The following is a 24,544-nucleotide window of genomic DNA, read 5'->3' on the forward strand; positions in this document are numbered from 1 at the left end:
CAGATTGACTATACATCCAAAGATACTTAGAAACATCACAAGTTCCATTTCAAGTAATTAGGAGCTAAGGGCTTTCCCTATTTATTATTTGCAGCCTGCTGTTTCATTCTGTACTAGTTCCATATTCCACAGGACTCAACATAATTTTCCATGTTAGAAGTAATGTTTAATTTATATGCTTGAAGTCATAATAACCAGTTTAGGGATCAGGAAAAGAAGAGTTGTTTAAAAATAGTTCTGTTTCTGTTTCAGGTTTGAATTATTGGAGGTTTTGAGTTTTGATTCTGTGAGACGGCGAATGAGTGTTATTGTTAAATCTTCAACAGGTAGGGCTGTCACATTCTGTTAGATTTTTTTGTTTCACTTGAATTTGTTTCAGATTTATCAGAGTTAAGCATTAATCACAGTCTTTGTGCCTTTCTTTGTAAAATAAGGGACCAGGTGCTAGCATCAGTACACATTTTATAAAAAAGTTGGAAGAAAACATTTTTAAGACTTATTAGTTCGGATGTTTTTTGAAGTATATTTGGTTATTTTGAATTCCATATGCTGTCTCTTTTAGGTGATATATTTCTGTTTTGTAAGGGAGCAGATTCCTCCATATTTCCTAGGGTTAAAGAAGGAAAAATTGACCAAGTACGAGCCCGCGTAGAACGCAATGCTGTGGTAAGATTCCATTTTATTGTTCTGTTCGCATGATACCAGTGTCAAAAAGAAAGCAAGTGTTCTGACCTCTTGCTTTATCTGCTAACAAATTTGTCTTCACAGGTACCAAGGTTATTCTATGCCAAGGTTCACTCAGGCTGTGTGGGTAGCAGCCTGTGTAACTCCCTTATTTGCATCTGTCCTCCATCTCATCTTCTAAATGACAGTTGTAGTGCAATATGAATGTATTAGATATGCATGTTAAACCAGAGGTCATCAATTAACTCTTTAGTATGGCATTTTCACAGTTGTGGTTTGAATTAATTTTTGAGTAGAAGGAAAGTGAAAGACTGTAAAGCTCTTTGCTAGTTTCAGTCCCCAGGCTTACCAACTGCGATGTGCTGCCTTTGATTGCTTTACAGGCTCTGGGGAGACAGTGCAGTGATCATCCATAGCTGATATTTTTGCTTGCTAAAAATCAGCTATGAACTGGCTGATCACCTTTAAAAGAAATTCAGAACTTGGTTTTACCTATAAGTAGTGTTTGGAGTTGTAAAATACTGAATTTTGCTATGTCCAAAAATATGCAGAACTCGTTGCAATGCAGTATGACTGCCAGTCTTACAAATAGCACATAATTTGCTGGTATCCAGTACTCAAACTGACAACAAAGTATTATTACAGATATGTGGGGGGAAAAAAAAAAAAAGCTACAGTGTCACCTGCCTTTGAAGCAAAAAAACTCAAAGTGCTTTGCTAAGCTTTATCATATGGGACAGCTGCCTGATAATTACAAGTAAAGGAGACTCATGAAATTGAAAAATGTTTACATATTATATCCATTCAATGTCTTTCAAGAAAGAAATCCAGACCAACAGCTATTTTTTCATCCTGGATAATTGGAAATAGGGCTGGTTCCTACATACTGAAGCCTCTCAAAGAAAATACCTGGCATTTGCTTTTATCAATAACAAGAGGCAGGGAGCTATTTTAATAATTCTCTTTTTTGGTTTGGTATTAAGTAACTATACAAAAATCTAATGGATTAAAATTAAAGAAGCTGAAGTTCTAGTTATAAATGGTGTTGTGAGAAGCAATATATAACTGAGGTGGCAAAACTTTTTGGTGTTTTAATAGCTTTTCCCCACCTTACACAATCTATATACTCCCTTTCTTATTCATCACACAGTCCAGAAGTTTGATGCAGTCTGAAACACTCACAGCTAAATTCTAGTTTTCACCTGACTGAAATGGTGCAGTTGGATTTTCACTTCCAGTTCTCTTTGTGATGTTTGGTCCCTGTCCGTACATCTGCTGCAACACAGCGTAAAATCAAACTCTGCAGAGCTACTATTTATGTTACAGTATTCTGACTCATCCTGCCTAATTATACACATAGGGAAGAAAACCTTTGCCTCGACTTTGCCTTCTCTTGTAATCTCAGTTGGATCACTGAGCTGTTTATCTTCTGGAAGATTGGGCTTGGTCCATCGGGTTGTAACTGCTTCCAGAGCAGTGCAGAATCAAGCTGAACCATATCCTAGTCTATACTATACTGCACCAGTTTATACTTATTCCCTTCATGATGTTAATTTTTCAAATACTCCAGCATGAACACTGGCAAGAAGTCTAAGAAGAGTTTTGTAAGATGTATTTTGTTTCTTTTGATTGTGTTCTTTAGGAGGGACTGCGAACACTGTGTGTTGCATATAAAAAGCTCACAGCAGCAGAATATAGCAATGTACAGAAGCTGCTTCAGAGTGCAAAGTTGGCCCTTCAGGACCGGGAAAAGAAATTGGCAGAAGTGTATGAGAAGATAGAAAGAGATTTTATTTTACTTGGTGCTACAGCTGTTGAAGATCGGTTAGTTAATACATTTCTTAGTTTCTTATATTTAGTGACGATGGTAAAGTAATTGAAGACTCTTTTCCTGCTTTAGAGATTTATTTGGGAAGCCCCTTATTTGAATCAGTTCCACACCCTTAGCTTATTAAAGTTACTTATAGTAACTTTATAATCTAGTAAGTGAGTAACAATGGTTAAGTGTACAAAAATCAGTGTATCTGAATAATTTACATGCATGTAATAATTTATTGATCAAGTTGTAAGCAAAAGTTTTGGAGGAAAGGACTACAAAACAGGTATTAAGGAAATAAAGGAAGGATCTTTAGGTCTTAAAAAGATTCAAAAGCCTATACTAGTCCCCTTAACATTTCTGGAGTCACACTTGGGAGAAAATTCTTAGATTTGGTAACTGCTATTGAAATTTTTTATTTGCTTATTAAAATCTTTCTATAAAGACCTCTGAATTTCTCATTGCCAAGCAATCTGTCAATGTATGTTGTCAATTGACTTTACAGACTACAAGAAAAAGCTGCTGACACTATTGAAGCACTCCAGAAAGCAGGAATTAAAGTTTGGGTACTGACAGGAGACAAAATGGAGACTGCTGCAGCTACCTGCTACGCTTGCAAACTCTTCCGAAGAAATACACAAATACTTGAGATAACCACAAAGAAACTTGAGGAGCAGAGTTTACACGATGTGCTTTTTGACCTCAGTAAAACTGTCCTAAGACAAAATGGCAGCTTAACCAGGGATACCTTCTCAGGGTAAGGAAAAAAATTGGATTTTCAGGCCAGAAATGGTGGTCTATGCATTTTGCAAACAATGAAATAATGACCAATTACCTTAAGAACAGTAGTGTGTTTCAGTTTCTGTTGCTAATGTGTGAATTATTGTATGGCAATTAAGTATAGGTTTGTTTGGATAAATTTGGGTTTTCAGTCATGGTTCTTTATCTCATTTCTGGTACTGCTTTAACTGTTAAAAGAAAAATCATAACTGATACTGTATTTATTTTTCCACTGTAAAACAAGCTGTTTGCGATACTACTTTAGCAGAGATTTTCTCTTAGCCTTACAGCATATATCTATGGACCAGATAATTTTTCTTAGCTCTCCTTATACTTTATATCCCATTGGTCTAATTGAGAACATTTGTATATTCAATTAAATAAATAATTTTTCTCTATGTCATCCATGTCACATTTTGGTTAAGTACCACAGGCCTTACAAACAAACATGTTTGTTTAAGTTCTTCTGCAACACCAGTTTTCTAGATGTTAAAACTCTTTAGACTTTTTTGTTGTTGTTGCCTTTATCACCAGAGCTGGAGAACGTACTAAAATAGTTACAGCAGAATTCTTCCTGTATGTTCAAATTCAGGCTGGAAATATTTCACTATCATACACCAAACATTCAGTACATTGCTTGAACTTCATAATGATACCTTTAAATTTGATATCATTGTACACTAATGGCATTGCCCTATTTGTGCCAATGGTAGCAAAGTGCTGAAAATCTTTGTGAACTGTTACTAAATGTAGTTTACAGTATTTTATCCTATTTGCCAAAAATAGCTTCTGTTCTAGTAGAAAAGATGGAGATTACTAAAATACATATTAATAAATAGAGTTTTTCTCACAAACACTAGTCTTGGTTTGCTGAAACCCCATGAGCAGTAGTGTATAACATTGGAACACTGAAAAGAGAGTAAAAATAAACCTCAGTGTACATTTATACAACACTCAGTGTTGACCTGGAGCCTGAGGCTGCTGTGTAATGCAGGTAAATGCAAGGGTGCTCTAAAATAACTTGTTTGGATGCTGCAGAAAATGGCTCTTGCAGTCCAGACCATCTTCCCCCATTGTTCAGCATGTGATAAAATAGTGAATAAACTACTTCCTGTGACTGTGGTTACACTCCTAGCAATACTCAAATTACTACAGGCATAGTGCTAATAGATTTTTTATATATAAGGATATATTGTAATATTATAGGAAACATATATAGTTACTATATTTTAATATTATAGATAAAAGTAAACCTGTATCTGATTCAGCCACTACACTAAAGGTAAAATATCCATACTGTTCATGTAGACAGAGGCCTTATCCATCCAGGCAAACAGGTTTCCTTTGGGCATTTCCTTCAAGGAATTATTTACTTCCTTAAATATGGACCCTTGGAAAAAAAAAATATTTCCTCATCAGAGTACCAAAGGCCTTTCCCTTCAACTTTTTCCCCCCCTCTGTGTTATGGAATGTGCCATAAAATAACTTTGTTCTGCAGCATGGTTTACTTCACTACAGTTTTTGGAAACTTTTCAAATCAAACTGAAAAATCAGTAATTACACACTTATGCTGACTGGTAAAGTCACTGAGGTATCAGATTTATGTATTCAAACTGGTGAAGCACTGAATATTTTCAACATAATCCAGGCTTTAGAAATGTTTTAAATATCAGTTTTATACAAGGAATTTCCTTTAGAAGTGTATTAACTTTGCAGCATTCTGTAGTCATTTTTTCATTAATTAATTTTCACATAATTTTTATCGCCAGATTTTAAATATGTCTGAGAATTTTACATTGACACTTAGTTTCTATTTTTTCCCCGAACAGACTTTCAACTGATATGCAAGATTATGGTTTAATTATTGATGGAGCAGCATTATCAATAATAATGAAAACAAGACAAGATGGGAGCTCTAACAACTACAGAAGCATCTTTCTTGATATTTGCAGGAACTGCAGTGCTGTGTTATGCTGTCGAATGGCACCTCTGCAAAAAGCACAGGTTTGTGTTTAATTTCATAATTGCTTGTTAGCCATGCATATATGTAAATATTGAAGGGTAATATCTCTATGACTAACTGTGATAACTTAAGATTTATTTTTGTATCTTCTGAAATGGAAGAAGTAACAAAAAAGGAGAGGGGAGAATTTCTGCTGGCAAGCCATTAAGATAATGGTATTCCTAAAACAGCACCCAGCTGTGCACCTGAATTTGATTTATGTACATGCTGTTCGAATTTTATAGTTGGTATATGCTAATATGAACATAATAAATTAACTAACTGCTCTCTTTTTTACCTAGCAAGCTTTGAATAGTCTACTCTTTTTACACTACAAGAATTTGTGTTACTTACTTTTTGTCTGTTACTAACATAAGTAGTGTATTGGTTTGAAAACAAACCAGTGGGAGATCACAAGTCAATATTAAAATTAATAGGAAAAATTAACAATAAGTGAAATAATACAAGGAAAAAGTTCTGACTAAGTCAGATACAACCTGACACCCTGTTAGGGTGGTGGTAGCAGTCCAAGTGAAGTATTTCAGTTGAAGCAGTGATCCTGTGAAGGTCTGGTCTCCAGCTGAAGGTCCAGTGGTAGCTCTTGTCCTCTGGGAATCCAGTAGACAGGGCTAGCTCAGGCAGCTCCAAGGCCAGGTTACATCCAGGTGGGAATGCTTGGCTCCTCCCTCCTGGGCAGAGCATCCCACTATAGGGTGAGATAATTCCATGAGTCATGGGGTGGGTCCTTGATGGCCCATTGTCAGTTAGCAGGAGATAACAGCTAATGCCCCACAGCTGGTGGTAATAGAATACTTAAATACATCTATATTGTAACCTAGGATAAGTGGAAAGCCAAGAAAGAAGAATCCAGACCAAAAAATGTGTTCATTATCATGTTTAAGTATACCTGACTGTTGCATATATCGTTTGTATCAAGTAAAACATATCCTTCCATTACTGAAACATCTCAAGATAGGTGAAGAACTTTTAAAGGAAACAAGTATTGGTATATGCACTTCTTTTTTCTTTCAAGTTGTCATGTCTTTTTCGCAGTGCGCAGGTACAGCATATGTAGCCCTTATTCACATTATCAAATGTATTTAGCCAGCACTATAACTGTCTGGAAGTTTGTAAAGTTTTTAGTTGCAGCTGACTCAGTACCAAATTTACAGAGGTGATCATTTGTAATGGAGAGATTTGAAGTCAAAAGTTTCAGACAGTTTATCTGTAAATAGTTTTTATGTATATACAGAGTCCAATATGTTTTCTTAAATAGTAGGAAAAACGTTCAGCACAGGTTGGAAAGCAGAATGTATTTTAATCTTTCATTTCAAGATTTCTTTGAAATTGTACACTTTGGAACCCTCTTAATTTATTAATGCACTGACACAGCATTAAGCAAGCTCAACAGCATCTTCCAATATTCTGCTCCTCCTTCCTCCTCCTCCATCTCTCTCAAAGTAGTTTAGAAGTAGTTGAAAAATATGTGGAACAAATATTGTGTAGTATGAAGTGATCTTTATGCATAGTAGTTGTGTTGGGTAATGTTTTTGTGTCCCTTCAGAGAATTTCTTATATAACTGTCTTGGTAATTTTTATGTAAATGTACACTTATGCAAAATAAGCAAACCATTACAGGGAGAGTTTCTAACACTATTTTTTTTCCAGATTGTAAAGTTGATTAAGTTATCAAAAGAACATCCTATCACATTAGCAATTGGTGATGGAGCAAATGATGTCAGTATGATTCTAGAAGCACATGTTGGTATAGGTAAGCCGGCTCTTTAGTACATTAATTCAAGTGAAATGACAAAAAACATTTATTTCTTAAAAACAGGCAGTCTCAAAGAATCAGGTTGCTACAGACAACTTTTAGTGCATTTATCCTAGGAATTGTATGAGATACTGTCATGATTTCCCATTAGATCAATGTCATACCATCACTATATAATTTTGCAATTAATGGTATCTTTTTAAAGTTCTTTAATTATTAAATAGCTTCACCTCTTTTTTTTTAAAAGGAATCATTGGCAAAGAAGGCCGTCAAGCAGCAAGAAACAGTGACTATGCAATACCTAAATTCAAACATTTGAAAAAAATGTTGCTTGTTCATGGGCATTTTTATTACATTAGGATATCTGAACTTGTGCAATACTTCTTTTATAAGGTAGGAGAATGCTTATTCTAATTACGCAAATCTCAAAAACTTAAATGGTTATATCTAACTGTATATGGTTTTTGCAGCTAATGGTACAAAACAGCAATAATTCCATAAAGAGATTTTCTCAAGTACCAGATGCGGTGCTGAAATGGGATTATTGTTTTTATTTTGAACATGAAGTGAAATAGCTATTATAGATGTTACATTAAAACCAAAATTTGTGTCTTATTTTTTCATATCCTACAAATTCCATCTCAGACTGGTCTGCTTATTTCCAGTACCTTCCAGGTCGTCTCTACAGTGAAATTTTGAATCACACTGGAAATAGTATTTGAGAATTTAGAAATTACTGTAAATTAAGTTATGCTAAATTCATTAGGATAGTGTAGGTGGAGGAAGTATAATAGTGAGCATCCCCCTATTTAGACAGCTTTGTTATTTCTAAATGTTGGGATCCAATCAAAGTTCTTCTGGTAAGCAATGGAAGATTACAGAAAGGAACTGTCATGGGGTAATTCAAGGTTCTAGTGTTAGACTATATGTATAATTAGGAGAGGATGGCACTTGGGGTTACAGCTAGAAACATCTTAAAGTTGTTTTGCTGGAAACCATGCTAACCAGAGTATCCATGCTTGCTTATCATAGTTTGTCTCTTCCTGTGGATTGTCCCTTATTTGCCTTGCCTTCACTGAACTGTGCTCCTGGATGCCAAATTTGATTGCCCTTGAATTTTCAAATTGTAGCCCTGTGAGATTGCTTGGAAGATATTTTAAGTGTTTTTTTCTAACAGTATTACTGCAAGATGTGACTGTTGGTGTTTAATATATGTAGTTTTTTCTGCTGTTCCTGCAATGCTCACTCTTGCTATTGTTACAAAATTATGATATACATACCTATAGCATTGTACATAAACCAGTGCTCACATTTCACTTGACAATGATCACTTTGTTTTTCAGAATGTCTGCTTCATTTTTCCTCAGTTTTTATATCAGTTCTTCTGTGGGTTTTCACAACAGGTTAGTTGATCTTTTTCCATCAATGTCATGTTTTCTCTTTTGCATTTTTTGTAAAAAAGAGGGATCCTTCTGAGAATTTAGTGTTAGTTTACACAAAGGAGAGGATCACTTTTGGTTCATACAGTTTTCAATGGCAATTGCAGTTAAGTTAAAGAAATCAGTTTTATGAATTATTATAGAAACAATGTTATTTTCAAAGTCAAGGAATACAGAAATATGACATTTGGAAATGACAATGCAAAGTGGAATATCTGTGGGAAATACACAGTCAATTAGATTTAAGCCTACTGGACATGGACAGAGGAAATCCTGAAAGATGAGTAATTGAGCTGGTTGTTCATTTTTAGAATCCAGAATGAAAATGAGAGAATAAACTAGTCTTCTCTGGCATGTACGGGTATGAGTTACGAACTTCAGATGAATAGCAGCATTCAATTAGATGAAAAGAAAATACAAAAAAAAGAAAAATAGCAGAAAACTGGACTGTTGTTCTCCAGAAATTGCCATCATTCAGGAGAGGATCCAGTATTCGCCTTCGTGGATTTTTGTTTATTTTCTGATCTCCATTGTTCTCACCTAATTTGTGCAGAAAAGATTTACCTCTTCTTTCTTCTGAATGAGGGAGCAAAAACCACAGGAATGAATGGCTGAGTTTAGACAAAAAAGGTTTATGTTTTCAGGATTAAATGGTGCAAGAATTGGATTTAATTGGCAGAAAATCGTACTATTGCTTTGAATTTGATGAAAGACAGACCCAGGAGGAGTTAAATTGACAAAACTACTTTTTTCTGTTTTGGTTTCCATTTCAAAAGACCACTGAAAACTTTGAAGGTTTTTATCAAGCACTGTTAGAATTTAGATATGAAAGCATGTGTTGATGAAAATTTAGCTTAATTTTATCCTTTTACATGATAAATATAATTTTAACTCAAACAAGGGGATTTTGATAGCAATTTTTCCAGCATAAATGATGACCAAATATGTTTTGGGAGATCAACAGTTCTTTTTGTGGAGTGATGTGGAAAGTTTGAGGGCTAGTTACAGTGGTGACACATAGGTGAGAAAACAGTTTAGTGAGCAGAAGAATCAAAGACATATTGGGATGTTTCTTTGTACAGCTCATTGCAGTCACACACAGCTGTAAAACCTCTGGAATGCTCCTGCTTCTTCTCTGAATAGTTCCATGTTTTATAGACATGAAGGACATAAAAGGGGAGGGTGATGCGTGGATGTGTCAGAGAGGAATTTTTGCCTCTGCAGGAATCTGCTGTTCAGTTTGGGTAGTTCAGAGTTGGTCTTACAGTTGAAACAATAGGAGGAGCCAGTATGTGGACCAGACTATGAAATGGATCTTTTAGTTGATCTGTTGTCCTCCAGGTGAAAGGGATACATGCAGAGTTGTGTCCTAGATCAATTAGCAGCTGTTCAGGGGTATTTGCCTCGATTTTGAAGGAATATAATTTCCTTTTTCTGCAGAAGTTCATACATTCATTTTTAATCAAGTCTCATGCAGAGGATTTAATTTAAAAGTAAGATTTAATTTTAAATTAAAAGTAGTTGATTTGATTCTTTTTCATCTACAGACTTTATATGATACTGCGTATCTAACACTGTACAATATCAGCTTCACCTCCCTTCCTATCCTCTTGTACAGTCTAATGGAACAACATGTCAGTGCAGACACACTCAAGAGAGAGCCTTCCCTGTACAGGTAAAATTAATACACTGTGCCCCGAAGTTTGACTGTTGAGCTGTGGGATGTGTGTCTGTTACCATGGAAGTCCTCAGGATTTCTGTACCACAAGGTTACAGCAGAACATCTGATGCACTGCAACAGAAGGGTTGAAGACCACATGCATGGTCTACAAAGTACAATAGATAAACATATATTTTTACATGCACATTTACAAACCACACCATGTATTTGTTATTAAGAGAGTGAGAGCAAAATAGTAGAAATCACTGCTCTACAAAATCAAATTTTGATTTATTTTAGTGTTCTTTATTTCCTCCAACCATAGGGAGGAAACATGGGGAACACAGGTATTTTTGAAAAAGAAAACATGCTGTTTTTTCTGTATACATGTTTCATTCTGAAAGAAAAGATGACTGAGTGTTAGAGTGTTGTATCAGAGGATATATTCTGTGAGGTGGTAGTAAATGTTTCTGTAACTCAGGGTTTTCATTTAACTGTGTCCTGATTTACTCTGATGTGTTTTATACTATATGCCAAGTTGATACATATCATTCTGTGGGCAATAACTAAAGTTGTAATATTTAAAAATTTTTTTTTAGTAAGAAAATGCATGCTAGTGAAGAGTTCTGTTTCTAACAAATCCTTGTATTTTTTGTGGAAAGACACTCAAGAAATCCTATTTGACCTGAATCTTCAAATGTAAACTCCTTGTTTTACATTCCACATTAAATTAATGTTCTATTTTGTTGCAATAGTCTGTATATAAGTACTCTAGAGGAAATAAAGCCAAGTCTCCAGAGACCTCTAGTGTTTCCATTTAATATTTGCAGTGGATCATGACATGCACAGCAAGTACTGGAAGAGATACCTTCTGTAAAAAGATTGAAAAGTAAACCAGTACAGGACAGGGGAGTTTGCCATTTTTTAAATAAGCAGAATTACAGGGAGCAGTTAAAAGGGTTTAGTAAGAATTAAATAAAAATACATAAAGAGGATATTTTGAGGAAGGAGTTAGATTTGAAGTGGTAGACAGTTATAATGTGGAAATGTGGTCGTTTTCAAGAAACAGTATAAATTATCTCATTTGTCTGGGATTTTCAAACCTGCTGATAATGAATATGTGTTTCTTGTTTCACACAGAGATGTTGCCAAGAATGCTTTGCTGCGCTGGCGTGCATTTATTTATTGGACATTCCTAGGAGTGTTTGATGCTGTGGTATTTTTCTTTGGTGCCTATTTATTGTTAGACAACACAGTTGTGACCAGCAATGGACAGGTTAGTGTTGGATTTCATCAGTCAATCAATGGTAATTTTTTTTATGCCAGTTATGAAATGAACATAGTTTTAATTGTTTTCTTCAATATTTCATGCAAGATGATAACTGTTTTATGAGTTACGGTGAGATAGATGGGTTACCTGTTTAGCAAAATTTGAATTATGCGATGGAACATGTTGTGTATCAGTAAGCAGAGACATAGGATTGGATGCTAATTAGGAGAAATATATAACATAAATTCTAGGTATTACTTCTGAATTTATATAGTAACTTTTCAGTTTCATGCTTAACATGCATCTGGTGAATATCTGTATAACATATCAAAAGACTCATGGTAGAATAGTTATGAATGATCATAAAAGATCTTAAATATAACAAGCTTTTTAATAGTTTAATTATTTTTGACATATAGCAGCTTAAAATAATCTATCTCTACTTGCTTTGCAGTCACATGAATGCAAATTTTATGAACTTTTGCATTTTATTTATTTTATCCATTGATATTTTGGTCTATTTTATTTGTGTGCTTTTTTTCTTTTTGCTACTTGCTTCTCTTCCTATCCTCAGCTAATGACAACCAGCACTCACATGGTAAGACTATTGTGGATTTGTCATGATATCCATTTCATCTTTCACTGTTCTTTAATTAAACTGTTAAAGAGCAGTAAAATATCACTTAAGCCTGTAGTTAGAAATGTTCTTTATAGCTACTCTGTAACTACTTAAAATTATAGGAATTTTATACAAAGTATATTGAGATATATGAGGTGTGGTAAAGAACCATGAATTTTAAAGAGGGCTTTTTGCTTCCTTGCATTTTGTTATTCTGTTGTATGCTTTTCTGTAACCTACATTTTGTTGCTGACTCTCTGCTATAGAAAATTTTTTACAGTTTATGCTATAATGTGCTTTAATGGCTTTAGAAAATACCTTCAAAAGTGAGAGACAAAATAAACTCTACACAGTTTTGTTGCTGGTGTGCAACATACATGTTTGCTAGAAATTCAATGTTCAGATATCATTAAAAACCACCTTTGTGACATCTGTCAGGGAAATGAACTTCTAGTGTGAGAGAAAACACTTGCTAAAAAGAGTTTTTTCTAAGGACAGAATGAATTTCCACTAGACAGAACTGTACACTGCAGTATATATTTTTTTGTACCATTATGCTCTGTTAGATATCCAAAATTCATCAGCACATACTATGGTCTTGAAAATTAGAGTTATCATGCCTATACCAGTTTTGCTAACAGTTTGTATTGCAAATATTCTGACTGGGTTCTTCTCTGAAATTCTAATTGCCTTCCTCTGCACACAGTCAATCTAATTCTAAGGCTGTAAAGCCAGATTAATACCTAATTCTCAAGTTTTGAATATTTAAGTCTACAACTAGACGCCTGTGTTAATACTTGAAGGTAATGTGTTGCTTGAGGAGACATTCAGAGTCTTGGGTGTCTGTGTTAGAAAAGTTGTCGTTATTGAGCATGCATGCCTGTGTTTATGTATAAAACTTTGGAGATACTGAGCTGCAATCTTCGATTTAAAGGCTTGAAAATTTCAAGTGCTCAGGAATAGTCAGAGACGCTCATATGAGTTCATACATTCATGAATACTAGTAGATGTTGATGGTTATTTCCCAGTTTTCAAATTGTGCTTACATCTGGAAAAAGTCAGTGAACAATTTGAAGCTTTCAAAGGTTTGCTACTGCAACAAAATTTTATTATGGAACAGGGAAAAGGTAGAAAGCAGTCAAGAACATAAAAGAGCTGACAGTGACACTAATGCCATAAGTTATAGGAAATTATACAAGTCAAATTCCAGGTTGTTAAAATGGGTGCCGAAGCAAAAGTTCTGAATTTTTCTTTCCCCCACAAATGAACTAATCACTATTATTGCAAAACTAGTAAAAAGTGAACAAAGTCTCTATCTTTCATGTTGAATGATGCATGTCAGACTAAAATGATACTGTTAGGCTTGCTTCCAAACAAAATTCCCCCCAAGATGTTTAGAAATCCATTTGAAACTGTAGTGTGATATTACTAGAATAATGGAAAATTGTACTTCTAATGACTGAGATCTACTTCATAAATGCCTCCTTTGATAATTTTCTGGTAAGCAAAACTAAGATGCCAAAGATTTAGCTCCTATTAACTGTTACTAATTTGTGATACTGCTTTGTGTGTATGATGTTCCACTCTGCATATGACATCATGGTTAGTGTTGCAAAAACATACTGTTAGAAACCAGCTACCAAAGAAATGTAAGAAGAAAGGAAGACACCGTAGAAGTTGTTGCAGATTGCAAATGTCATCTCAATTTCCCCATATTATAAAATGTATTTCCTGGGTGATTTTCTTTATTTTAATATTTGATACAGAGTACGTTAAGTATCATTGTTAAGCTGGGTTGAGAGAGACTACGTTAAAAGGAATAACAGAATGAGAAATACTGAACAACAGGGAGGAAGATAGGTGAGCAGAAGGCTGAGTTGGGACATGGAAGATCAACAAAAACAGTCACAGGATGAGGAGGGGAAGTCTTGGATAGGGTGGGAGCAGAACATGGAAAACTTGTTAATAAACTAGATGTAAACAAGCAGAGCTACAAAAGAATTATTCACTGCCTGAAGGCATGAGTAGTATCTTGAGATATCCAATGTTAAAAAGACATTTTGAGTTTTTGTAACTCACACCTTCCACCTTCCCATATTGCTTCACTTAACTCTCTCTGCATCAAAGTAGCAGCTTTATAGATCGTGCCCCTGTGCTATGACCTCACTTTCTGAGTCAGTGAGATGGGTGGATAAGGGGTTTGGTTGCAGACCAATGCTTTCTATCTAGCCTGACAGACAGGGGAAAGTTGTTTCAACACTTTTATTTCATCTAGCAGCTTTTATTGCAAATATGGACAAATCTGTTCAGTGTGCAGTAACTTAGACTGACAGTAGGTTCTCTGAGAAATGCCACATGTGATATGAGAGTATTGTAAAATTTAACTGCAAGAAGAGAGTTGGTGAAATGGCATGATTGGAAGTTCCTGATCCAGATTCCTGTCCTGTATTAACTGCAAAGATTTTTTTAGTGCACAGAAAATATAATGATGGCATGAGCCTATTACATATTAAAGTAAAAGACCAAAATGCTGAAGGTTTTCTGAATTTCATCAAGTGTTAGTGTTCAATAGACTCAGTCACACAGTGAGTAGTTTTAAAATAGTGAGATGGTTACTGAGAATAATTGATCTTTCAGCCAGTCATTTGTTTATTTTAATTTTTTTTCCATTCCCAGTTGATCACATTGTCTTAGCCTAGCTTCCTACTGATTTATATCCTGTGGCTGGCTGTGGTATCCATTCAAAATTTTTCACACAGCATCATATTTGTGTGATCAATTTCCCACATGGATACATGGATACCCTGTCATGTAATACTGGGTGAGCTCATACAGAAAAGTGTAGATTGGACATGATCCAGTTCAACTCCTTGCTCTGTGCAGGGCTAATTCAAATCAGTTTGCTGGAAGGCCTTGTCCAGTCTTTTCCAGGTTTTCAATATCCCTGAACAAGCAGATTCCATAACCTTCCTGGGCAACCTATTGCAATGTTTTTCTGCCTTCATAGTGAAAAAATTTCTCACAATACCTAAGAACAGTATTTCTTTTTGTTGAAGAGAGTTTTGTTCCAGTTCTTCATCTTTGTCGTTCTTCTTCAGACATTTGTGGGCAACTTCTAGATTGTTAACCTTTACTTAACCTTTACTTCATCAGACTAAGTCCTTCCACCTCTCTTTGCAGAAGAGCTGTAGACTGATAACCACCTTGGTTGCCTGGCACTGATCATTTCCAATTTTTTTCACATTGCTTATGAACTGGGGGACCCAAACTGAGCACAGTGTTCCAGGTTTAACCTCACTATAGCTGAGTAGATGACAATAATAACATTTCCTCAGTGGCCATGTTCCTCCCAGTTGGGAGGTTTCCCTTTTGTATAGAGAGAGCACAATACAGGCTTGTGTTTAGCCTGGAGTCCGCATAATGCCACTGCAGCTTCCTTTTCAGCAGGGCTGTTGCTCCGCCAGTCACTTCCAATATATGGCACAACTCCTCCATAGATGTAAATCTTTGCACTTCTCATGTTTAATTCTTTAAGGTATCTGTTGGCCTGCTTCTCAAATCAGCAGAGATCCCCTATGGATTGAAGTTCTATCATGCATTATGTCAGCTGTTCTCTATTTGTATATCACTTGGTAGTTTGCTCATGATATTCTCTGTGTCAACATCCAGCTACTGACAGAGATATTCTGCAATTTCTGGCCCAGTCACTGTTCCTAGTGGGGCTCACTCATTACCAGCAGCCAACCATCCATCAAGGGCTTTTGAGCCCAGTTATTCAACCAGTTTTCAACTGTACTAGTAGTAGTCTATTTAGCCAACCCCTGTTCCCTTGTTGTCCAAGTGCCAAATGCCTTGCTAAAGTCAAAATATGTTGCATCCACTGCTCTTCCTCCTTAAGAACTCCTCCTGTTGGTCCCACACTGTTGCCTGCTTCTTTCTTTCCCGGGCTTTGCAGTTGAATGCAAAGAGCAGGTTTGGTTTGTGAAGACTAACATCCAGAGTATAGACTAATCCAGCATTTTCTTTGAAATCTTCCACTAGGTTTTCTTACCACTTCATAAGTGTACTTCCATTTTTCCTTTGAAGCAAGGATATCTGTGAATATCCTTTTGTCCCCTTCAATATCCCTCCATAATCCTACTTAGAGCTGAGTTTTGCCTGTGATTTGTTATTCTGCTTTTATGCTGTTTGCTGCCTGCCCACATTGTCATCTCTTCAATGCTCCCGTTTTGCCTTTTTGTCCATGCAGTAACATCCTACTTGGCCAACTGCATCTTCTGCGGAAACTCCATGTCTGCATGGAAGTTGTCTCATTTCTGCAGTTGTAACTGCAGAAGGGAGTTCATGAGATCTCAACAGTTCTCTTTCAAAATAATTCAGATCTCTTGGACACTTCTCTTTCATGGCTGCAATATGCTGAATCAAACGATATCTCTTTTAAAAGACAGTATTCTAACTGTTGCTTACTTTCCCAACATTTTTCTGAATCCTGAACCTGGTCATCCAGTAGCTGCTGAAGTCCAAGCAATCCTCTCTGACAATATTCACCACTAGTTCTGCCCTGCATCAGCATTAATGGTCATTTTTGCCCACCTGAAAAACTGACGTGTTATGTCATTATGCAGGTGGGGAGAAAATCAAACACAATTTAGAAGTGTTTTATCTTAAAACATATGTAGACATTTTTGTACTCTAGATGGTTATAACATTCTTTCTTGTACTGTTGCCTATCTGTATAACATGCTGTTGAACCTCCAAGAAATTGGTGGATGCCAAGGACAGCAGAGAAGGGAGATCAGAGAAAAGATGACGTCTGAGAAGATTGATGAAATGACTGCAGTTAATTTTTAAGTCTCAGTAATTTGTTAATTGTGCTACCCTTGATTTTTATTAAGAAATACATGTGTGAACTTCAGGTTGAGAGAATTGGTTGTGGTCTTTTTCTGTCTTTCTGAAATCTGAGGTGTGTATACACAAAAGCAAGAAACCAAAACACTTTCCACTGTATAGATCATTCAGTTTTTGCTCAAGAAATTCAGTTTTTGCTCAAGTGTCAGTTCATGATACAAAGCAATACTGAGCTTTAAGATATTTATTCTGAACAATTCACAACATAGTGGACAATATTGCCTATAACTGCTTTGGACCATTTTTTATAGATGTTTGGAAATTGGACCTTTGGAACAGTGGTGTTTACTGTGCTTGTATTCACGGTTACATTTAAGGTAAGGTATACTGTATTTTATCCACTGAAACTTTCTTAAAACTTACTTTTTAATTGTTGCTTACTTCTGTCAGTTTGTTTCTGCATTGTTTTATTAGTTTAAATAGAGAATTTGCCATCTGTGCCTTCTTAACTGTGTTCATCCTTGAAAGATGTTTTTAGCTAATTCTGTGTAGAATTCTTTCCTATTTTCAAAGGATATAATTCTGTTTTGTCGCCTGCTGAGAATTCTTTTTGCTTCCAGATAGTAATAAGACCATAAAATATCTTTTTTTTCCAGCTTGCACTAGATACACACTATTGGACATGGATAAATCACTTCATGATCTGGGGATCACTGGTATTCTACATTATCTTTTCTCTGCTCTGGGGAGGAATTATTTGGTATGAACCCTAATATTAATTTCATTGCAAAAGTTGTTTCAGTAACATAAAGTTGTTACATTTCACCTTTTTGTCACTGACTTAATTAAATTTAGCCTTTATACAATTCAGAACTCTATTTTAAATGTGTCATTAATGCTAATTGGAAAGTGCTCACTTCTTCTTTCAATGAATGTCTGCTAAAATCTTAAGAATAACAAGAGTTATATCAGACCTCAAACTACCACTGGGATTATCTCAGTAGTGTAAGTCAAGAGCAGCCCAAGGGTTGGCTCAAGGAGATGAGGTTGCCTTTCTGAGTCAAAATGTCACAGAATAGGTCACATCTGTGCAGCTGGTGACTACCCACCTACCTGTTGGGTGTGTCTTGGAAGCTAGCTGTAGCAGTCAAAGCTAGAGACAGAGAGTGAAACATAATACTGAAGTGATGTGGACGGCCAAGAGTCCTGCGTTTGAGCTCCTTGTTTTGCCTCCTTACTTTGCTAAATAGAGTTACTGTAGGTGTCTGAGCACCTACTTGTTCCTGTTGGTAAGAAGCTTTTTAGAAATTAGTATAACTCTTGTGTATACCCAGTTTAAAGTGTTGGGGGTTTTATCTGTTAAAGTTTCTGTGTACTTGAAACTGAAATTTTTGGGAAGGAAATCAAGTTGGAACAAGTTCAGTTCCTTACTGTGCCTGATTGCCATCAGGAGCTGGAAATTTTGTGTCACACTTGTAGAGCTCTCAGTTACAAGCCCATCTTTTTAACTACTGCTGGAGCCATTCTACTTTGTATACACAATATTTTGAGGGACCAGAGGAGGAGGCTAACTAATGCATGATGATTAAGATATTTTATTTAATTTAATTTAGAGAAAGGATTTATATTTCAGTGTCTCTTTTGCAAATGAGTAACTACCTCTTAACTCCTTGGATATTTAGCTGCCTCTTCTTTTTCCTAGTAAGATCAGATCTCAGTTTCTTCAGCATCAGTTTGAAGTGACATTTTCCCAGATAATGTTTTCTAATCAGCCTTTCTGTGTATTAGACATGTGACTATGTGAATATAAAAATGTATTTTAGCTTAGTTACCTTCTTAGAATGCAAATACTATCAAATTTTGGAAACTGTCAGGAAACTGCCTCGTGTTTTTACACTGCAGTGTTGCAAACTGTCCCTTGATCTTGACTCTCGTGATTATGGCCTGTGATTCCCAGTACTATACAGTGATGGCATTTTAATGATCATGCAACTGCATGGGATACAGGGAGATAGGGAAGAGAAGGTATTGCTAGCATGGTTTGATAAATGTGTGGTGAATAGGATGGGGAGCATAACATAAAACCGTTAGAGATGCTTAGGGGAGCCTGAGAGGTGTGGTTAACAAGCCCTACTCTGAGGATACATACAAAGGAGTGTGCCTTAGGAAAGAGGAGGGAAGTGGTGGGTGGGACACGAAGAAAGGTGGAAAATACCTTGGGAGAGATAAGGGTACATGGGAGAGCATAAACAGGTTGAGAATGAAACGTAGTTTATCTTCGCAAGGGAGAGACACTGTAGCACGGAGGGGACAGCATGATATTTCTTGCAACCTGGAAGACAAAAGGAAGGTAGTTACCTCCAGTCAGTGCATGTTTAGTTCTCATTTTGAGAAAACTGGAATGGATGAACTCCCACAAACTGGGAAGCTGAACCTGAAGTATTTAATCACTGGCATAATTCTTGTATTTAACACCGCCAGCCTTCTTTTTGTGTATTGAAGTGTAATAATTATTTAATCTTTTTCTCCCAGGCCTTTTCTCAATTATCAGAGGATGTATTACGTGTTCATGCAAATGCTGTCCAGTGGTCCTGCATGGCTGGGTATTATTCTGCTCATAACTGTCAGCCTTCTTCCAGATGTTCTGAAGAAGGTCTTATGCAGGCAGTTGTGGCCTACAGCAACAGAAAGAATCCAGGTAAATAATCGTTTTCATTGTGAAGTTAGGTTTTTTTGTGTTACAAGTGTCTAATAACCTAAGTCAAGGTCAGAGACAAGATTAGAGCAGAGGTTCCCCATCTGTGGTGTCTGAGCAATATGGTGAGAGATGCTGCCTGTTATTTACATGGTGCCATTAACCTGAATCCTGGGGCAACATTTGTGCCTCTGTACCAGCAGCCACAGGGAAATCTGCTGATGAGGATGGTGGGAGACAGCTACATGGCTCAACATGATTCCTGATTTGAGGAGATAAGAAGGGCAAGGGGATTGGGATCTCCATAAGGGTAGATAAGAGGCACTTATATCTGATAACATGCTGATGCCTGTTACAAAAACACATGTATTAAAACTTACTCATATCCTATTAATAATTTCTTCCTCTTTCATATTTCAACTTACATTTTGACTGTTCTGATCCGTGATTTGTACATAAATGTGCCTTGCTGTGCCAATGGGAAGAGGATTTTAAAATCTGTTTTCTCCTTTCATCTGATCAGCCCCAAAGGAGAAACTACTGTGTAAATACAGGCGTGTTCTTCTAAGGCTGGAAGCCAGGTTCTGTGGGAACCATGGTGCTGTGCCGAGGACATCAATAAAAAATGTTTCTTGTATTTTAGCCCCAGTAAACTTTTATAAATGTTAGGATGTGAAGGACAGTAGAGGTGTTGAACCGTAATGTTACTGCCCTTGCCCTTTTCAGCCCATCAGCTGCCACCAGTAGGTAAAAATAATGAGTTACCAACAACAGAAGGGATTAGGTAGCATTTTGATGTTTATTAGAGAAGGTACTTTGCGTGAAGAGGAATGGAACTTTGTTACCAAGGAAAATAAAATTTCCCTTTGGCAAATGTAAAACCCCTTGCCATTGTTCTATATTCCTAGAAAGTACAAGTGTAATAATGCCTCACTTCAGGAAAGAATAAAGAATAGCAAGAAAGCATTCCCAGGCATATCAGTATTTAGTGTTTTTTCATTTTGAGATCTTATGTACCGCTTGTGGAAGGAGTTGACCTCTGTATAGGTTCTGTATAGTTAATTTAAAAGTCTAAAGAGAGAAAATGAGCATGGGTTAAGGTAAAGAAATGAGCTAGTAAATAAAAACACCTAACAAAGGTATTGCAGCATTTTTTAACAGACATATATTAGTGATTGAATATGCGTCAATACTAAAGCAGACTATAGGCTCAACACTGGCAATATTCATTTTTTAATATTTAGTAGAAAATCTGTGACTTTTAACCAGTTATATCCCTTGTGTTTCTTCTTCCCTCTCTTTGTTTCTTCCTGTCTTCCAATCTGCTTTGTCTAAATAACTGCTACCTTGCTTTAAACATAAATGATCTGCTCGGTTGCTTCCTACAATCTTCTGGGGAAATCAGACTAAACATCAGTGCCTTTCTGTTGAGCAGTCCACCATCTTTATGCTTTCTCAGACTTCAAGCAGTCTAAGTTTCTAATGGAACAAAAGGTGACTTTTTTCTGCCTTTCTGCATGCTTGGCCATTTCATTCAAAGGACAGTTATAAAGTTTATCATCAAAAGTTATTTACCATACTCATTATCTCCATTTGTGTTTCATGTCAACTGTATTTTGAGGAATACTTTTTGGTATAGTTTTTCCTTCTGTGTATCTCAAATATCATATGAATTGTTGTCACAGTCCATCACTGTCACTATCAATTTTTGTCACTCTCTTTGCTGCATTTTACAGGGAGTTTCTGCCTCAAGAATCTACAATTCTTATATTCCCATTTTAATCATGGGTCTGTAGGTGAATCCATGTTGTGTTTCCATTGTACCTGAATAAGTGGGATAGTGGCCACACAGACAAGTGATAATTCTGATTAGGCTGATGTTACTAGCATCATGCAGAAAATGTGGTACTGGAAACCACTTAAGCAGTCTTTGGAATATATTAAGGTATCTTCTCTGCTGCTTGAAACAGCAGCTGCTGCTTTTTTTTTTTTTTTTTTTCCCAGCATGCATTTTGAAACTGAGCTTTACTTATGTTCCCTTTTATGAAATTCTGTGCCCTTTCTAGAAAGAAAACAGCTCAAGATCTGAAAGTTTATGACATTATTTTATATAAAAGCAGAAGAAATGCTAATAAATCTTGTTTACAGTCTGCAAGAAAACTGTTTTTTACTTAATATTTAGAGACTGTTAGTTTCCATTCCAAATTTTATATCTTTATTTCTTAAGTAGTTAAGATAAAGAATATATTTCCTCCTTCTTTCCCCCTCAAAAAATACAGTCAATAATATTTACTGTAATTATGCAAATCAGTGGGAAAATACAGGTTTTTTCACTATTGAAAATTCTGACAAAAATTGTCTCTGAAGTGCCTTAGGATTGGTTTGAACTGAGCTTATAAACAATTACTTTTAAATGTGCTGCATTCCTAAAAGTTATATTGCTTTCTTTGTAACGAGAGGGCTTCTGGAACAATTGAAAAGATTACCACAGAACTTGCAACCATTTCCCAGGTTACTACATTAGTTCTACTCAGGCAATAAGAGTGCATAAAGCCTTTGAAGCAATTCTAACACGTCTAAATTTTTCATTTATGTGTGTGGTGAGCCATTGTTTACCATCATTACCATTCAGATGTTTCTAAACATACCACATATAGTTCTAGGTTTTTTTCGGAGAGCTTTTCAGTGATAACATGTATATACACATACAGACATATATGTGTATACACATACATATATGCATATATGTACATACAAGTATATGTGTATATATATGTGCATGTATATTGATATATATATACATATGAACTGTTGTCTTTCTTGGGCTAAAACATTAATTCTGCAAAAGCTTTGGAGGAATCTGTTGCCTTTTGGTAATTTTGGTCAAAATCTGCTTATTTCTTATACGTGTAGTCTCTGCAACTCTGGCTCAATGACAAACTGAATTTTGTGCTTTAGCTGGTAATTGTGCAGCTGTGGGGTTTCTTTCAGCATTTACTTTTAAAAAGCAATAGGGTATTTTTTTTTAATATCTCCAATCTACATTGATTGTATTTTCTTTTTCTTTATTCTTCTTCCATTAATAGCAGAAGTTCAGCTGCTCTGTTAGGGAAAATATAGATTCAGTTTAAATTACCCTATATCCATGTTTTATAATTTTCGCTTTGATTGACAGTGTTTCAGCAATGCCAAGTACTTGGTAGCTGAAATACCAAGTGTTTAGTTCCTGACCTGTAAATGACTCCTGTACTTTCATTCCTTTTAAAGAAATATTTTTCTTTTTCTCTTTGTTTTTGACTGATGATTTTTTACTTCACTTTCACTCAGTCACAAGCTCAGGCCATCAGCTGTGTTATGAGATCTTTACCCTTTGCTGCACCTGGGGAAACCTAAAGTGGTCCTTTTGCCTGGGGAAGCCTCTCCGGGGATTCATCATTCTTTTCCTCAATGGGCTTAGCTGCTGTTGAACAACTGCACTGGGCGCTCAAAAACTGGTCACCTGCAAACTGCTGCCTTTGTCACGTGTCAGGCTCCTCCTCAGTGGAAAACAAAGCAATGGATCTTGCTGTTGCAGTATTTGAATCCTGTGAAAGAAGTTTCCTTGGCAGCTCCCCGTCCCTCTCTCCCCACAGTGTAATGGCTAAACTGTAAGTCAGCCTTCATTAGCAGCAGCCCCATCACCTATGTGGGGCACTCCCTTCAGTGTGCCAGTTGTTCTGGGGAGTAGTGAAGTGGCACGTCCACTCCTTAATTTGGGATCGATTTGGCCTCGTTGTATCACAGGCACCTCTCCCATTCTCAGTGCAGGTTATTGTTAGAGGGGCAGGACACAGAGCCCACAGTACTTAGTTTAGTGCTTTTGAGAGTAATTTTTTAACAGAGTTTGAAATGGAATTAAAAACACCCTCAAATGATTAATCTCAGGATCCAGAAATAGAAACCTTGTTTTACACTAGATAACCTTTCTTTTTTAAATCTATCAGAAAATCCATCACTTTTACAGGACTTTGCTATAACAGTTACATTTGTACCAAATGGTACAATTCATTCACATTTCTTGTATTCAGCAAGAGTCTCACTGTTTTTCCTCATCCTTGCAGAAGAGTTTGAGACATAAAACAGCCCTAAATGCACTGCCGAACAGCGATGGGCCACTTCTTGAAGGAAATCTTTCACCTTCCGAGCCATAATTAGATCAAAGCTAGGTAACAGTACTGTACGTGTTGCCAATTTGGATTAATTTCTATTGGTGCTATTTACAAATCAACTGTTTCCTCCAGAGTTTTTGATGCATTTTATCAGTATTGATACAAAATCATTATGTTTTACTTGGAGAGCCTAGTTTTTGCAAGAGATGTTTCCTGCCACAGGTAAGATCTTTTTGTCTCAGAAACTTAGTCATGTAAAGCAAATCAATAAATCGATATACCCATATTCATGTCATGTAAATACTTTGTATTATATATAGGTGTTGTGTGACATTTCTTCTGTAAGAACTGCAGTCATTATTGCACCATGTATTCACATTACACCACAGTGTGGAATACATAATCAGAGGTGATTCTTACCTACGAGCAGTTTATCCATCATCTTTCATGTTTTTGAATACATATATAGACCAAATGCAGATGGTAACACGTGAAGATAATCATAGCAAGTTACTTGTGAATAGGAGCTTGGGTCAGAAGACTGGGGCTGTGCATCTGACAGTGTCTGCTATACTGCTGCATTCTGTACAAACCAGGGCATTGCTGGGTCACTGCCTCAGATCAAGAGAGAAGCATCATAGTTTAGACAAATATCTAAACAACAGCATGTGTGGTGAGCTAAATTCCCCAAACATTAGGCCAGCAGAATGAAGTTCTCTGCTTTACATCATCTCCTTGCTGTGGCACTGTCTACACGAGCAAGTAAGAAGGTACACTCTGTACTCCAATGATTCCCACCTAGATGCCAT

At 36.2% G+C, this 24,544-nt stretch overlaps 1 protein-coding gene across 6 annotated transcripts in view; it reads left to right on the forward strand.

The window, feature by feature from the left end:
• ATP11A (ATPase phospholipid transporting 11A) overlaps positions 1-24,544 on the forward strand; it is a 118,576-nt gene that overhangs the window by 88,233 nt on the left and 5,799 nt on the right. For 2 of the 6 annotated variants that reach the window (XM_085053104.1, XM_085053099.1), the window contains exons 16-29: positions 253-326; positions 563-666; positions 2,327-2,508; positions 3,006-3,257; positions 5,110-5,284; positions 6,951-7,053; positions 7,304-7,449; positions 8,400-8,459; positions 10,043-10,170; positions 11,296-11,431; positions 12,000-12,023; positions 17,204-17,269; positions 17,549-17,652; positions 19,425-19,590. In XM_085053104.1, coding sequence (XP_084909230.1) covers positions 253-326; positions 563-666; positions 2,327-2,508; positions 3,006-3,257; positions 5,110-5,284; positions 6,951-7,053; positions 7,304-7,449; positions 8,400-8,459; positions 10,043-10,170; positions 11,296-11,431; positions 12,000-12,023; positions 17,204-17,269; positions 17,549-17,652; positions 19,425-19,590 — 1,720 coding nt within the window. Of the gene's footprint in view, positions 1-252; positions 327-562; positions 667-2,326; positions 2,509-3,005; positions 3,258-5,109; positions 5,285-6,950; positions 7,054-7,303; positions 7,450-8,399; positions 8,460-10,042; positions 10,171-11,295; positions 11,432-11,999; positions 12,024-17,203; positions 17,270-17,548; positions 17,653-19,424; positions 19,591-19,787; positions 20,983-23,687; positions 23,804-24,544 lie in introns of those variants that run through there. The other 4 variants (XM_085053138.1, XM_085053121.1, XM_085053129.1 and 1 more) reach the window with 4 other exon arrangements.

This window comes from Lichenostomus cassidix, chromosome 1 (assembly GCF_008360975.1).
Source record: "Lichenostomus cassidix isolate B80296 chromosome 1, HeHo_3.0, whole genome shotgun sequence".
Taxonomy (NCBI): domain Eukaryota; kingdom Metazoa; phylum Chordata; class Aves; order Passeriformes; family Meliphagidae; genus Lichenostomus; species Lichenostomus cassidix.